This window comes from Parasteatoda tepidariorum, chromosome 1 (genome assembly GCF_982258835.1).
Source record: "Parasteatoda tepidariorum strain Cologne lab strain chromosome 1, Ptep-v5.0, whole genome shotgun sequence".
Taxonomy (NCBI): domain Eukaryota; kingdom Metazoa; phylum Arthropoda; class Arachnida; order Araneae; family Theridiidae; genus Parasteatoda; species Parasteatoda tepidariorum.
In genome coordinates, this window is record NC_141755.1 from 125535592 (window position 1) to 125552166 (window position 16575).

Below are 16575 nucleotides of genomic sequence, written 5' to 3' on the forward strand. Positions count from 1 at the left end.
TTTTCGAACTGTAGCGGTTAACTCATTTAATGTAATATTATTTAAAAGTGCAAAAAAAAACAAGAGAAAACTTTTGTATTTCCTTCTTTATTTCTCCCAGTCAAATCGCTCACTAATGTGATTACATATCCCCGGCGAAAGTGCAAGTAGTAGTTGTTCGGTAGCGCTTCTTATTTATATCAATAGGTGTCACTACCACGGTATGACACCCGACCTGACAGAACCATTCGGATAAGTGCTGACGTGACAAGCACTGAGCAGTTTTAAAAATTCAAATTATATATGTGGGGAGAGTAGTTACAGACCATGTCAACCTTCATCTATGAAAAGGTACCCCGACATAGAGTCGAGTTAACATGCCTTATATACTAGTGAATTGTAGTTGTAGTTTTGTAGTGGTAGATATGCTACAGTACTCCCCCACTAGAATTATATCTGTGATAGAATTCGATGAACTGATACCACTAGTTGATTCATTGCTGTTTTGTGAGAAGTCGGGAGAGCTGTATTAAGATCACCGTATTTTTTTGAGTGCTGAATGTGAGAGGTGTATTAACTTCACTGTCGTAGTCGCTCCTATGTTGCCGTTAGCAGTCGAGTAATCACAAGTATGCAAGCCGACGTTGTGCGTGATCGAGACGAGACTGAGTAGCAACAGTGCGAGGAGGTGGATAATGTCGCAGTCACAAGTAGCAAGTCAACTGTTCAATGTGAACCATCCATCGGAGTAGGCGTTACTGCAGATGTAGGCGTATCCAGATCAAAGTGGGCGTTTTTGCCAAGGTAGGCGTGTTCACTTCACGTCCGAAGGTCACCATTGTGGGGAGAGTAGTTACAGACCATGTCAACCTTCATCAATGAAAGGGTACCCCGACATAGAGTCGAGTTAACATGCCTTATATACTAGTGAATTGTAGTTGTAGTTTTGTAGTGGTAGATATGCTACAATATATAATAGAATCTTCCTAAAATATATTTTATGTAATGAAAATATATAAAATAATAAAAAAGTAAAGCATTCCAACAACAGCCATTGGATCATGGAGGTAAAGACTGTAGCAAGGTGATCTGCATTGAGTGTAGGTCGCCTTTACTTTGGAGACAAGCTAAGTACTCAACTCACCCATCTAAAGCTGAATTGGCTTAGAGATTGAACCTCCAGTTTTTTACAATAACAGATCTTATGGCTGGGATAGCCTGGTTGGTAGGGCGTTGGGCCCATGCCCAGGAGTTTGTGGGTTCGATCCCCGTCGGCCAAAAACTCCCCGTGTAGTGAATGGTGACTGATGCACATTAAATCTGTTTAGTCGCAAAGTCCTCTATGTTCCCGTCACAAATCAATACCTCTGGATCCAGGAGTTTCCTTGTCTTCTGGATAAGTTCAAAATGACAAGGCTTACGGAGTCAAACATCAGTAGTCGTAAACCCAAAAATTGGGTCGACTGCTCGACGACGGTTATAAAGTATAGAAATAAAATGACAGATCTTAATTAGAGACCCATCTCAGCAAACATCTAAATTCAAAACTTTTAAAGTTACTGATTAATTCACCCAATTAAAGTTCAAATGATCTCTTAAAAGTGTGAAATAACGAAATCAAATTGATCGGCAGCTTACTTGTTCAGCACGCGTATTGTAGTGGTTCGTTCCTCTCACTTGGAAAAGCCTCGTACCATCCACATCGTAGGAATCGAAATCGTGGATATTTTTGAAACCACTTGCGTGACCACCTGACATTATGACCATCTGACCTTTAAAAATGCGCAAAAAATGTTCAGGCTCTTGTCCATGCACAACTCGAATCTAAATATTTAAAGCAAAAAAGTAGGATAGTTAATTATGAAGAAACAGTGGAATATTACATAAACACACTTAATGTGATTTACTTATTTTTGCTGACAAGAGCAATACTTACATAAGATGTTTATCTCCCTATTTAAAAAAAAATTTTAAAAAGTAAAATAAAAATTTATTAAAAAAATTAAACTTTGTAAAATTATGAATGTTGACTAAAAAGTTGAATTTGGGAAAAGAAAGAATTTGAAAAAAAATTTTCTTAAAGAGTTTCAAAGATCAATAATTTTGAATGCACGAGATTCCAAAACAAATATTACTACTAAAAATTTTATAAGATAAATTAAAACGTAAACTTAGTTTGCTAATTGACATATTTTATTTAAACTTAATCCTAAAACTGGATGACTACAGTCAAAGTTAAAGCAAAAACGAATATGATTTTCTTACATAATCATGATAGCTTAGGGGATACAACGTTTGACCTACAGAAAAGGGTGGCCGGGGTTCGAATCCCGGCGATGGCTGGTCGATACGAATTTCACATCCGGCTCGCACCGACCACAGTGCACACGTAAAATATCCTGAGTGATAGACGGATCGAGGGTTAAAGTCCCTAACCATGGGAAGTTTTGGTGGTTTTCCTCTCCATGTAAAGCAAATGCAGGTTAGTTCCGTCAAAAAGTTCTCCATGAAGGCAAATTTCTCCCAATACTTGATCCAAAAGTTCCCTGGTCTTCTGGATTGGGTTCAGAATGACAAGACTATGCAGTAGAACATTAGTGGTAGTAAACCCCAAAAATTGGGTCGGCTGTTATAAAATAATTCATGGGAGTTGGTTTGCTATTTGTTTATTTTTGCTAACAAGGGAATTAAGGGGATTAAGTAAATGACTTCATAATAAAAAAATTAAAAAAACAGAATTACAATAATCAGAAGAAAGTTCCAAGTAAGAAAAACTATAATTTTAAACAGTCACATGAAATAATGCTCGCGAATGACTATTTTCCTAAGTGCAGCTATGTTTAGTTTCTATGTTAATTGCAAAAATGATGTAATATGTGGAAATATTTTGTGAACATAAAAAGCAATATAATTCCTTAAAATAAAATATTAAAACGTTATGTTGCCTTATATGGGCCCATACAAATTCTAGAATCACACATTGCTTTTGATAATTTTCATCTAGGTGAAAAAAATCTCACTAAATTGGGAGGGTTTATATATATATATAGTTTAATGGCTTCTAAAATGTTTAAGATCCATTCTAAAGCTTAGATAAGATTGTACATTTAGTTTTGCCTCACTTAAACTGTGGATTTTCCTTGACGAAAGAAAAGAAAAAGAGTTCAAAATTTTAAACATCAACAATTTGATGATATTTCATTATCTCTTCAAAAATTTTAGTTGTGCCAACAATTTTGTAAAAATAAATGAATAAACAAACAGTAAGGCACATTAACTAATCATTATACAACAGCCAGCAAGTCACAAGATTGGTGTCTAGTTTTAGATCCCAAGACTCAGTTTAGACCAGCGTCCACAGCCCACTAGTTAATGAGAAAATATTTAAAAGCATTTAAAATATAATTCTTCCTTTTTGTTTATTTTACGGAGCACACACACACTATGGCACTAAATATTACTTTAAAAAAATGATTTTCACATAGACAGATTTTGTGATTAGTTGGCTAAATTTGATGACTTAAAAAACTCGCTAAAAAGTGTTATTCCATATATAATGACAGAAAAGAACAATAACCTGTACTGCATTCATATCATTACTCATTCTGACAGTCATTATTGCAGCAGTCGCCCTTTCATCTTGAGTGCTTGATTGACCCTAAAAAAACAAATTCTCTTTCACTAAATGATGACACACTGAAAAATATAAAAATAATTAACAACACAGTAGATTTGAATTTTGTAAATTAGTCTTCATTATTTACATGCCTTCAAAAATGTAAAATAAATAAATAACAGAAGTCTGAAAATACCTAAAATAACACAAAAATAAAACATTTAAAGGAGAAACATGCTTCTCTAAAAAAAAAATTTTACTCTTATGTGTACAATGGCAGTTCAACGAAGAGTTAATTTTTACATACTTGTATAAATCACAAATATAAAAAGAATAAAATAAAGTAAAACAACACAATAATAAAAAAATGTTAAGAATTCTTCTTAACTTTAGAAAGTCGGAAGATGTCTAAAATAAATAAATTAAGATTTTTTTTCTTCTTTTTAAAAAAAAAAAAAAAGGGTGTGAAATAATATGCTAAAATTATTTTTCTAAATGTGAACTTTCACAATTACAACTGTCACTTTCTCCAGGATTCTGAGAAACTAATGCAAAGATGGTAAGCAAGTTTAAATGACTTTCCAATAACAACATTGACAAAAATAAAATTAAGACTGGTAGTCATAAAAGCATATTCAAGCATGGGCGCTACTAGTATGAGGTCATTTTAAAATGCTCGATCAAGTGTTAGAACTGAAATTCGGAACTATATATATCTGTTCAGGGGATAGAGCGTTCTGCCTTCCACAGAGGTTAACCGGGTTCGAATCCCAGCGTCGGCAGGTCGATACGAATTCCGCATCCGGGTCGCACCTAACCATGGTGCTGACATAAAATATTTAAACATTTGAACTAAATTTTTAATTCAATTTATTTGAATAAAATTTTTAAACATAAATGTAATCGACGATTTCTCGAAACTTCTAGACCTCAGATTTCCGGATCACAGTAAGCAAAAAATCCGGTAATCCATATTTTTTTCGGAGCATAATCATCTCTGTACTGTAAAATTAAATTCAAATGAAAAGATGTAAAGAAACAAAATTTACATTCCTTTTATAAAATTTTGTGCAGAATATTCTTTAGAAATCTTTTGCGCTCAAAGCTCTTTCCTTGAAGAATTTTTTTCTTTCAGATTTTCACTGCACACACACCCGTGACAACAAAAATAAGCATATCACAAACCTCTTTTGATGTAATATTGGCCTCACAGTTGTTTACAAATTTTAATATTAAGTAATTTTTAAAAGAATGCAAATTAAAACTAAACAGTAAATATTTCTCAATAGATTTTTTCAAAAAAGAAATATAATACGTTAAAATGCATTTTAAGAGGCATAAAGGATTCTTATTTGCAGTGTATTTCCATGCATATGTACACTCCGTGACCAAATTATTAGATGCAAAATATGCTTCCAGTTAAAATTTTAATTATCAGATAATACAGCACAGTTTTATTGTTCTTACCTGACTGAAACCAGTTTGCACTTCTTTACGTCCGTGTATCAATTGGTTAAATTAAACGATATATTATATAAATATAGAATATATATTATATCAGGTATTATATTAGTATATGTTATAATAATTAGACGCACAGTAATGTTTTAATAATGACATGTTTTGCACGAGGTTGCATGCAATACTTTTATATTCAAGCATACATGTATTGGGTTTTTTATCGGAGGGTTTTTCATATACTTCCCATTTGAATTTATCTTTAACATATTGCATTACAACGTTAACCAATTGATAGACGAACGTAAACAAATGCAAACCGGTTTCAGTCACGTAAAAACAATAAAGTAAATCACGTAAAAACAAAAAAATCACGTAAAAACAATTTTACATAGAATCTTATAGTGCGTCTAATGATATAGTCACGGACTGCATATCAATTTCAGTGCATAATCCAGGGTTGGGCTTTTGATATCTAAAACTGGTTTTTGACATGACAGGTAAAAAACCTATCGAAAATTGTCAACAACAGTCAAAAACCTTTGGAAAGTTTCTCTTACGTGATGGAGGTCATTATATTAATAATTAAATTATGCACATGTATTTCATGCAAAATATAGCTAGAATTACTGGTTGGTTGGTGTCGTATCCTCTATTGAATCATATTTCATTGTGTGCTTGAATAGTTTTTGTTATTTCTATGGCATTAAAAGAATACAAATCCTCTTCTGTGGGGTAGTTTAAGAGGTGAAGGCCTGCAGCGACTGCAGGGCAGTTAAAAACATGATATGGTGTCAGTTCCACATTAAGACAGTTGCCACAGTTTTGATATTTTAAGAAGACTAGAATTACTGAAACTATTAATTGGTTTTCTAAAAACATGGTAATATTAATATTTTAAGATCAATATTATTTGTTACATAGTAATAACTATTCAGTTCATATTATCAATCTAAATATTGATTTTAAATCTTTTATGCCCCAATTTCGGCAGATTGTTTTAGCAGGAGAAAAACTAAAGTGCTCCTCAAAAGTTGACTGATGTCAAATTGTAATTTTTTTTTATTCTCAATTTTTGTTTTTAATAATTTATGGGTACATGAACATTGCCTATAAATTATGGTTATAATATGTCCCCAGATAAGTAAACTAATTATAATTTACAAAAAAAAAGTATAAATGTTTGGATGAATGAGCTAATAATTTTTTCAAACAATCAATTAAAATGTTTAATTAAGTTATCAATATTTAGAATAATTATTAGAAAAAAAATGTCCCAATTCATGCTATTGTAATACTATTGGTACGTCTTTGTCCATGAAACTCAACATCAATTGAAAGTTTTGTCTCATTCATTTAAAACTGAAAAATAAATTTGGAGTTTGAAAACAATCACTTGCTTCATGGAAAGGAGTTAAAAAGGGAATAAAGGAAAAATAATTTTATGCAAAATGATTGTTAAATATATATATATATTTCTTTTATAAGATGATTGTTTTATTTTCAATAATGAAACAAATTAACAAATTGGATGAATTGCGATTTTGCACATTTCTACTTTTAATTATTTAACATTTATAATAATAATTTTTAAAACAAAAAGAAAGTTTATCGCCAGAATGATTAAAGAACATAATTGATTGTCAATTGAACATAATTTATTAATCACTTGTAATTTTAAACCTACCTTCATTTATAATTACTTTATATTTATAATAGCTAATAATTACTTTACACCAAAATTTTGTGTTTTTGATAACTGTCAAAACTATATCAAAAATGTTATAACCATGGTTAAAACTGGCAATCGTGAACACCTGCCAGCTAGGAAGGTCCTTCCCAATTTTCCTTTACTTAAATAAAATAAGTCCAAGACATGTAATTAAACCCCTTGTCTTCTGGGAAGCATTGAAAATTTCAAAGTTCAGAGAGGGTACAATTGCCCTCTATGCATTCTAATTGACAACTATGCATTATTTTTATTTGGTAGTTAAGTTATGAAGAATATTTCAGGAAGAAACAAACATGCTTTTGCTTACATACAAATATATACCAATAAAAATATTCATTTATAAATTCTTATGTACAAATATTTTGCTTTAAAACAAATTTAAAAATAAAGTCTTGGGTCATGTAAATTTAAATATTTAACATTAAATATTTTTTACATTTAAGAACATTTTGTTAGAAATAATAAGTTCTAACAAAAAAAAAATCGTTTCATTGTGCGCATAAAAAAAGAATTTATTACAACAGTCCAATATTTTATCCTTTTAATCTCACACTAATTTTCATGCCCCCTTCAGAAAATTTATTTATACATCTAATCATTCTTTTTGTTCAGAGGCATCTAATTATGCACACACTTCTGCAAACTGTTGACGGTAAAAAAAAAAAAAAAAATAAAAAAAAAAAAAAAAAAAACATTTTGACAAGATTTAGGATGCATATAACATTTTGGTTTACATAGGAATGTGTGAAAAGTAATTATTTTTTTTACAATAATTTGTACAGGAGTACATTACGACTACCTTTTCCAATCTATGAGTGGATTTTTTTGCCGTACTTTATTTGAGTCTTCAGAATGTGAATGGAAGACGACAGTTTTGATCCTCTACTGTGCTTCAATAGACCAGCACAGTTTAACGAGAACCGCTTCCTTGCAGACTGATCACCCACCCCCTCACTCTCTGCTAGGAACTGTATCTTTACGATCAGTTCACTTTCGATTTGCAAATTAAAACGGAATTTGACTCACACTCCAGTAACATGAAGATTAAATGACAATTTAAAAAAAAGTAATCTAATCTATAGTAAATTCTTCAAATACATCAAGAATTTACCCGCAAAAATTTATTGACCATTTCACATTATTAGATCTTAAAGCGTTGAGTATAAACATTTCTACATTTAAATTATTAAAATTTAAAAAAAAATTTTTAATTAGTTGAAATTTTTAGAAAACAGAATTTTATATTGGTTGCTTTTTTATTTTTGTTTTTTAAACAAGTGTGAATTCAAGGTTTGGCTTATACGCTGAACGCACACGAAATTCCTCTATTTTGGAAGTAAAAACGAGTGGGTGGACATATAACACCAGATAAACCTGTACAATAGAAAATACGGAATTTTAAAATTTTGTGACAGTTATAATAGTACAATATAAGATCTATAAAAAAAAGAGATAAAAACACACTTACAAGCCAAAAATACAAGATACAATGTGGTGAAGAATTTGTGCACATGTATTTTACTATGTAACAATCACCACCAAAAAATATTCCTTTTTGAGACGATTCAACAGGCACAATATCAAAATTATCCACTCTCCATATCTATCAAAATAACAGTTCAATTTAATTAGAACACACTAAAGAAACCTATAATTAAAAATAAATGAATAAAAAAACAAAAATCTATTTGAATTACGCACTAGAAAGCCATGGATTTACGAAAAATAAATTTTTCGTGTTCATACGATAGATGAATGAAGAAGCTAACATAAAACTGGCAGATTTTACACTGCACTGATATTTTGTTTAAAAAAAAGTTCATTAAAGAAGGAAAGGTAAAATAATATTTCTGTTCGATTTGGGGGCCTTTCTGGTCCGGAGGAACTGCCCTGTATGCCTTAGTCAGGCTGTGAGCAACAGTATTATTGTAATGAATGATGAATAAAATCCCAATCATTCGTTTTTGAGGATTTCTATTTTCTTCCTTTGTTAGAAGTGGACAAATAAACAAAATAGTAAAAACAAAATAGTTTAAATAAAACTTTCAAGCTTAGTTAAAAAAAAATTTGTTCCATCATAGCATTGTTTGCATATATTGATGTAGTACATAACATATCGGATAAAAGAAAGTTCTATCAACATGAAATAATTACAGTCCCCCCCCCCCATTTCAAATTAACGTGGTTCGACTGTATACTACAGTTAATAAAAAATATTATAGACCAAACCATATCTGATAATTTCCAGGAATAATAATTATTTTTAATAAATAATGAGGGAATGACAGTAAGGGAATTTCTTCCAAAAACTATTTTATTAAAAAAATGAGTGGTCTTAGGTACATTCTTAAACAGTATGGAATGTTAATAGAAGCACATATTTTTTAAATAAATTTTTATTTTTGTTTATTAATTTCATACTAAATGAGGAAATGACTTGTAAAAATATACTTACATTGATCTAATGCTTAAAAGCCACGTTCTTAAAAGCAAAAATAGTTAAAAATGTATTTATTATATAAGTATATATGTAATTTTAAAAATTTAAATCTCATAATTTATTATTTCTTTGATACCTAAACAGGCAAACATTTTTTTAATATGCATTTTAGTATTTAATTTTTGTTTTTCTTAAAGCAATGTTTTTAATCAATATGATCACATCCAAAAAAAAAGGAAGAAAAACTCATTTTTACATTAAATTTGACCATGACTAGCTATACTGCTGAAATATCGGTTGGAGCTCAGTGTCTGATGATAAACATTTCCTACCAACAGAAGAATAAACATTGTTTTTTTTTTGTTTTTTTCTTGAGTGATTTAAATTTCTGAACCCCTTCTCCAAGTTTAAAAAAAAAGTTCAGAATACTGCCTTTTTTTAATTTTTTTTCCTTTTTAAAACTTAGTGATTCCATTTATATAATAGTTAGCTTAATTTCACTTTCTCATTTCTTTAATACTAATTATTTTATAATGTCTTTAAATAATTAAAAACTAAAACTCTGCGTTTAGTTTATTTTTCTAATAACGAACAAAAATTTTGGAATATTTTTAAAGTCTCAAGTTTTTATTTCAGTTTTAAGCATTAAATTTACATTTGTTTTTTTCATTTTTAAGTTATTAGGTGAACTGGAAAGCTATGTCGTTTTCGATACATTAAATTAAAAAATATATTTTAACAAGTTTTTTGCTTTAATCAATAATCTAAATATCCACGTTTTTGAAAACCTTTTTTTTATACAAGCCTGCAAAATTTTAATCAATTGATAAATATCAGCGGGTAGTTTTTAAAAGTCTGAAAAAATTATGATTTGGGGAGTGAGTTCTCCAATCACCCAGCCAATTTGCCCGACATTGCGATATCTACATATTCTGACAGCTACATTTTCAGTGTGACAAAAAATTTGAAAATATGGATGATATCCAAAATGCCTTTTTCAGTTATTTTGCTCAAGAAACAATTGGTTTTTATGAATACTACATTTAAACGTGACAAAAGGTTTCTGATGATAATTAAAACCTGACTAAAATAGATGCATAGAAAATGGAAGCTTATTTTTGAGTATTTGAAACTTGTTGATTTCGCATTTTCAATTTTTTTCAGCAAATGGTATTTTTAATCAAGTAATATCTTACCGCTTCAGTTTAAGATTATTTAAAAAACTAAATAATTAAATAAATTAATAATGAAATTTCTCAATTTCTATGAAGTTTGTTGCACGTTTCTTTTGAACTTAGCTTTCCCTCTCCAAATTATGTATACTTAATGATTTTTGAGAGAAATTTATTCATTTCATGCAAAGATCGCAAAAAATATTAAATAAATGGGCACCCTACCTAACTTTTGATCTAATGGTGGGATTTCCACGTTCTAAAACTCAATTGCAATCGATCGAGGGTGCGACTTCAAATATCTTATTAATGGAATTACTTTTTGATAACCAAATTTTATACAAAAAAAATTTTATTCGATCAAAAGTTATCAAGATATGGTGGAATACACAAAAAGTAAAACTAACAGTCCAAATGCTGAATCCCTCTCCTGACCAAATTATTGGAACCCTATTTCATTGAAAAAAAGGTTATGTTTATTCCGAGAAATCACGCTCGTTGTGACTGATTTCGGAATATCGTAAACATTTATCAATTAGCCTATTTGTGATCACCCCCTCTAATTTTGACACTGAGTTCAGAGATCCAATAATCCTACATTCTGTGAGTAATTATTACAGAAGAAATTTCATTATTTCGCTCTGTAGAATAAAGTACATTATATAATTAGTTTGTACCTCATTTTTATAAAAATATACAAACTGCAGTTTTAGACTAATTTTTAAAACTGTAAGTAAAATTTATTTTACACCACGTTCATATTTATTATCCTTCATGGTGAGTGGGTGCCAAAAATATTTTTACTTACACTCGAAAATTAGCTCGGACCAGCCCTGGAGAACACATTTCGAGGCAATAAGAACAAAACACTCAAAATCACTAATGAGTTGTAGTAGAAGCAAATTATAACCGGTTCATAATTCAACAGAATTCAAAATTTAGCTGATACATCAGAACGAATACGAGTATAAAAAAAACGGGTCGAGCTCACAAAAAAATTTTTGAATTTATAATAATGATAGTAAATTCAAAATGAAGGAATTTAAACACACTTCATGGTTTTAAGTTCTGAAAGACATTGACTGAAAAGTTACTTAAGTAAAGACTTTCTCCCGTAACAATTATGCTTAGTATTTAGGAAAAGTACCCACATTTATTAGTTAGGAAACAAAAAAGGCACTTTTTGATGCCCAATAAAAGTTATGAAGTTTTTGTAAACATGCATTTCAAGCTATATCTAAATGTAAAATTCATCAGTGAAATACAAAATAGACATAAATTACAGCATAACCTTATCTTATACTCGTAATTTATTAACAATTGTTTCACGAATGACATATTTGATACCTCGACTTCCCCCGACCCGTCGTCAGGCATAAAACTCAAAGCTTTTCCAGCACTTTTGGATAGCAGTCGGTGTTTTGCATTTTCATAATCAGTTGCACCATCTGTAAGCGATTCTGGAAAGAAAAAAATCAACAATCAGTATCTTAAAAAATATTAGGCAAAATTTGTGATTTTAAAATGCTTGTTATCTTTTTAGATAATAAAATAGTTCTCTAGTTTTACTACTAGTTAAAATAGTTTTACAATGTAATAAAATAGTTTACTATGAAAAAATAATAAAATAAGAGTTTAAAACTACTATGTGTTTCAAGTAGACTAAAAAGAGAAAATAATTTTGGTTTTGTTCTGCATAACACGAAAAACAGAAGGCACATCAAGTTCAAAATAAAAACGAGGATTTTTTGGATGTCAAAGTCAAGTACAAAAGTAATGTGCTCTTCGTTTTTTGTTTTATATCTGACCAAAATAAAATTATCTTCTTCTTTTTAGTCAAGTCATTAGTCTTAGTCTTTAAAAAATTTATTTTATTCTTTTCTTCTTTTGGTATAGTGTTTTTCCATTGTCATGTCAACTTGTCACACACAATTTTGTCAGGATGACAACAAATCGTGGACACGATACGTCGTAGTCAGAATTCCTCGTGGACCATGGGTAGCCCAGTGGTTAGAGAATCAGACTGTGGTCCAGAAAAACTCCACTAAAACCTAACGAGTACATGCAATTTACCTGCTCGTAAAATCTGTGGAATCAAAAGTCGGGCAGCGATATGTGTAATACAGGGATGAGGAGAAACTTTCCTTCCCCTTCAGACCTATGTCTAAATAGAGGAAGACACCTCACAAATGACTGATGTTGCCATCTGTTGGTAAGGTTCTGAGATAAGACGTGTGATAGTTATCACAAATTAGGAAAAAATAGGGATCCCACAAATAAGCCAATCTCAAATAAATTCGATCCAATAAGAATTTCACTAAGTAAATTAGTAATGTAGTAATGGAATGACATCATCTACAATGAGCGTAAAATTGTATGTTTGATCACAAACCTGAAATTTTTAACAATGGCATCATTTGTCTGTATGACTGCACTTGAGATCTATTTGCAGGACAAATAGCAAAACCATTTGGAGTTTTTCTTCTTTTTTTATTAAATTTTGCTACCACTTCAGGGTGCGTAGCCAAATCTTTCAACAAAAGATAAACACCTTTTAAGAACTTTTTAAGCACTCAAAAGGATATTTTTAAGCACTATATACATTAACAAAATGAGAAATAGTTTTCAAAGACTTTACATGATCATTATAAAGTAACTAGTTTCAGACATAGAACTCTTTTCTTGATTACATTAGCCACCATAAAGTGATCGAGAGACTTTTCGGTTCGATATCAGAGAATGGAAAATGAAGCCTGAAATTGAGAATATCTTGCAAAATGCAGCAGAGTTGCACATGAGACAGAGTTGCACAATCTCACCGAACCCAGCTCAGTAGACGCACATGCGGTCGTAAGTATTTCATCAAACATGTAAAATGATGGGCGCTTTCATACGCTATGGACTGACGGTAGGTCGAAATGGATTGTGGTTGAATGAATTGTGAAAACGTTGAACAGAATAATGTGAAAAGCACGCTTTCGCATAATTCGCGGCGAAAATCAACATGGTAAAGATTAAAAATCTCATTTTCGAAAAGCGAACATTAAGCACTTTTTAAAAACACCCAATGAATAAAGCATCTTTAAGGGCTTTTAAAAACGAAATTCGAAAATAAGCACCTTTGAGCACTTTTTAAAAACGCTATTCACCATTTTAATGCAACCGAAATATCATTCATAAATATACCATCCATTGCACTTTGAGTGATTACCATTTTTTAAAAGACGAAAATAAGAAACTGAATTCCATGTATTTTCCCAGTTTGTAAAGAAACTGTTATTTTAGGTGATGTTTAAATTCCCTGTATTTTTCAGGTTTTCCCTGTGGAGTGGCAACCCTGATGTTGATTTCAATAACAAATAGTCAAGAAAAGAAATCATAGGTCAACAAAAGGCACATTCCTTATAAGTGCATGGATGAACCTTCTTTAATTAGGAAGAAGGTAACTTAACCGGTGTTCACACACACATTGCTATATTAAAGTAAGGGGTCGAAATTGTAAAATGGAAACGATGCGTTGATGCTAGAAATTAATAAAAATGTCCTCGTCTTTTCACTTAAATGGAAAAAATTTCTTATACAGACATTATAAACATAAAATTTTTTAATATTTGACAACTCTTTAACGTCTTGCCAGCGCCACCTGTATCCAATTTGGGCAACTTTTACGTGCATTATTTGTGATGCCCTAACTGACTTCGGGCAGGAGAAAAGTGAACGTTTCTATTTTGTGAAGGCTGAGTTCGTTTCTACATTAGGATTCACTATTTTCCTAATAGATGGCTCAGTTTTCCTAGTTCTTCACCGATTACGACTCCAGTCGAGGGAGAGAAATGCGGGTGGGGGTTTGGGGATATACCATATGGTAAAAGATTTGTTAAATTAATGTATAGAATATCATATTGTTGTGTTTTTATACTACACCGAAGAGCCATTACATTAGACCACCCTGCCAATAACATATAGGACCACCTTTAGCCCTCAAAACTGCTAGCACCCGCCGTGGCATTGATTCCACAAGGTGCTGATAGGTAGTCTGAGGTATCTGGTACCAAGCGCTCAACAACTGGTCCTGCAATTCCCTCACATTGCAAGGTTGTAGCGTGGCAGTATGAATTTGGTTTTCCAAGTAGGACCACATATGCTCTATTGGATTAAAGTCAGGTGAATTTGGGGGCCAAGACATGACTTGAAAGTCACTGGAATGTTCCTCGAACCAATCCATGACGATTCGACCCTTACGACATGGTGCATTATCCTGTTGGTAAACACCATCCCCCGCAGGAAAAACTTTTGACATGAATGGGTGAACCTGGTCTGCAACTATGTTCAAGAAGCTTACAGACGTCAGGGATTGTTCTATAAAGATTATGGGTCCCAATGTGCGCCATGAAAACATTCTTCCTGGGCGAGAAACCATGAAAACCTGGGCGAGCCCATTGTTATAGATGGAGAGTGGTCATAATGTAATGCTCTTCATTGTATATTATACTAGTAATATTATATTTAGCTTCAAAATTATTTTTCATTTGTTCTCATTAAATAAGATGTGTGTGTGCAATCCATTACTTTCTTATGTGCATGTAAAAATTATAAATACAGTAGTTATTACATTTAAAATCTTTTTTTTGTAATAAAAAACCATTTTCTAACTTTTATAATAATATGAAGAACAAAAGTCAAAAAAATGTTTTCTGAAATATATGAGACTGTTAAGGGGTTAAATTAAAATAATGAAAACTCACTCTCTCTTTCAAAGGTTGGTTCCCTCCACACTGAGAAATAGGACTTAAATTCAGGAGTTTCAGCTTCGTGGACGATTCTTTGAATAGGAAGATAGTTGGGATAACTCTTCTTTTCAATATATTTCTAAAAAATAAAATCGAGAATGAACTTAAACATATCTGCTTGGCAAAAATGAGGTGGACTGACTCTATCTGAAAGCTCTATTAAAATAACATGAACACATGGAAGAATACTAATAGTGTTATCTTTGTGACTGTTACCCGCATTCATTTTCAAGCTCTGTTAGATAATTCAGTTTTAAATATTTCTTTTACACAAATTCTTAAGCTGATGATAAGAACCGAAGAAAAACAATGCATTCATTGATATTGGATTACCTCTATTCATCTATGTATTTTCCCGAAGAACAAAACAGAGAGACCTCTGGATTTTTATACACTTTCCACTTACTTATTTAGATTTTATCTACCGCTAACAATATTGACTATTACAAATTGTTCAGCAGAAAATGCTCTAATCAAAACTTATGATGAGAATCGGCATGCTCATAGATAAATAATAAAGCCTGGAAAAAAGAAACAGAAAAAAAAAACACAGAACCATCACAACATCTCATCATTGAGCCTGAATGAATTAAAAATCATAAATTAATTACTTTAAAATTTATGAATACTAGCTGGGTCCATCTTTTTAAATAACCTCAATCATTTAAAGAAGAGTAAAAAAATCAATACAATCTCTCTTGCTAGAGTGGATTGCCTCTTACATCATTCAGATCTTCTGAGAAATTGCGATGAATTTGTTATTAAACTGTTCATAGCAAACACCTTTAGGCAGTATTATCTCAAGAGTTGGGGGGGGGGCTCTCTCCCTCCTATATTTGTGCGTGCGTGCGAGTGTGTGTAACATAGAATGCCTCATGTGAGTCCTTCCATATTAAATGATAAGCTTAAAACATATGTTTCTTATCAATTTTAAGTTGTAGAAGTCGGCCTCTCGCAAAGAGCCATAAAAAGTCAAGATAAACCAGATAAAAGATTATTTTCTGAAGTTATTGAGCAATAATTCGTAGATGAAGTACGCATTAAGATAGTCCCAAAAACTTCCCAGCGTCAGAGTGGCACTATCCTTTTAGCGAATCAAAATTTCTCTTTTTCATATTTTCATGGCTAGATAAATCTGTGCCAAATCCCAACATCTCTGCTATGGAAAACCATTAATGTAAACGATGCAAAACTCCAGAGAACAATGTTTTCAATACTTAATATAACTTAATAAAATGCCTTTTTATCTGAATAAACCCAAGTCTCTTAAATTATCTAGCCTCTAAAGGCATATTATTATGTGTGTGTGTATATATATATATATATATATATATATATATATATATATATATATATATATATATATATATATATATATATATATATAT

At 31.1% G+C, this 16575-nt stretch overlaps 1 protein-coding gene across 4 annotated transcripts in view; it reads right to left on the bottom strand.

Annotated features, from left to right (window-relative positions):
* Positions 1–16575, bottom strand: part of Gel (Gelsolin) — an 89266-nt gene that overhangs the window by 20956 nt on the left and 51735 nt on the right. For all 4 annotated transcript variants that reach the window (XM_071179358.2, XM_043054553.3, XM_043054551.3 and 1 more), the window contains 5 exons: positions 15143–15266; positions 11745–11857; positions 8254–8388; positions 3557–3637; positions 1618–1803 (listed from right to left, as the gene is read on the bottom strand). In XM_071179358.2, the coding sequence (XP_071035459.2) occupies positions 1618–1803; positions 3557–3637; positions 8254–8388; positions 11745–11857; positions 15143–15266 (639 nt within the window). The remainder of the gene's footprint in view (positions 1–1617; positions 1804–3556; positions 3638–8253; positions 8389–11744; positions 11858–15142; positions 15267–16575) is intronic.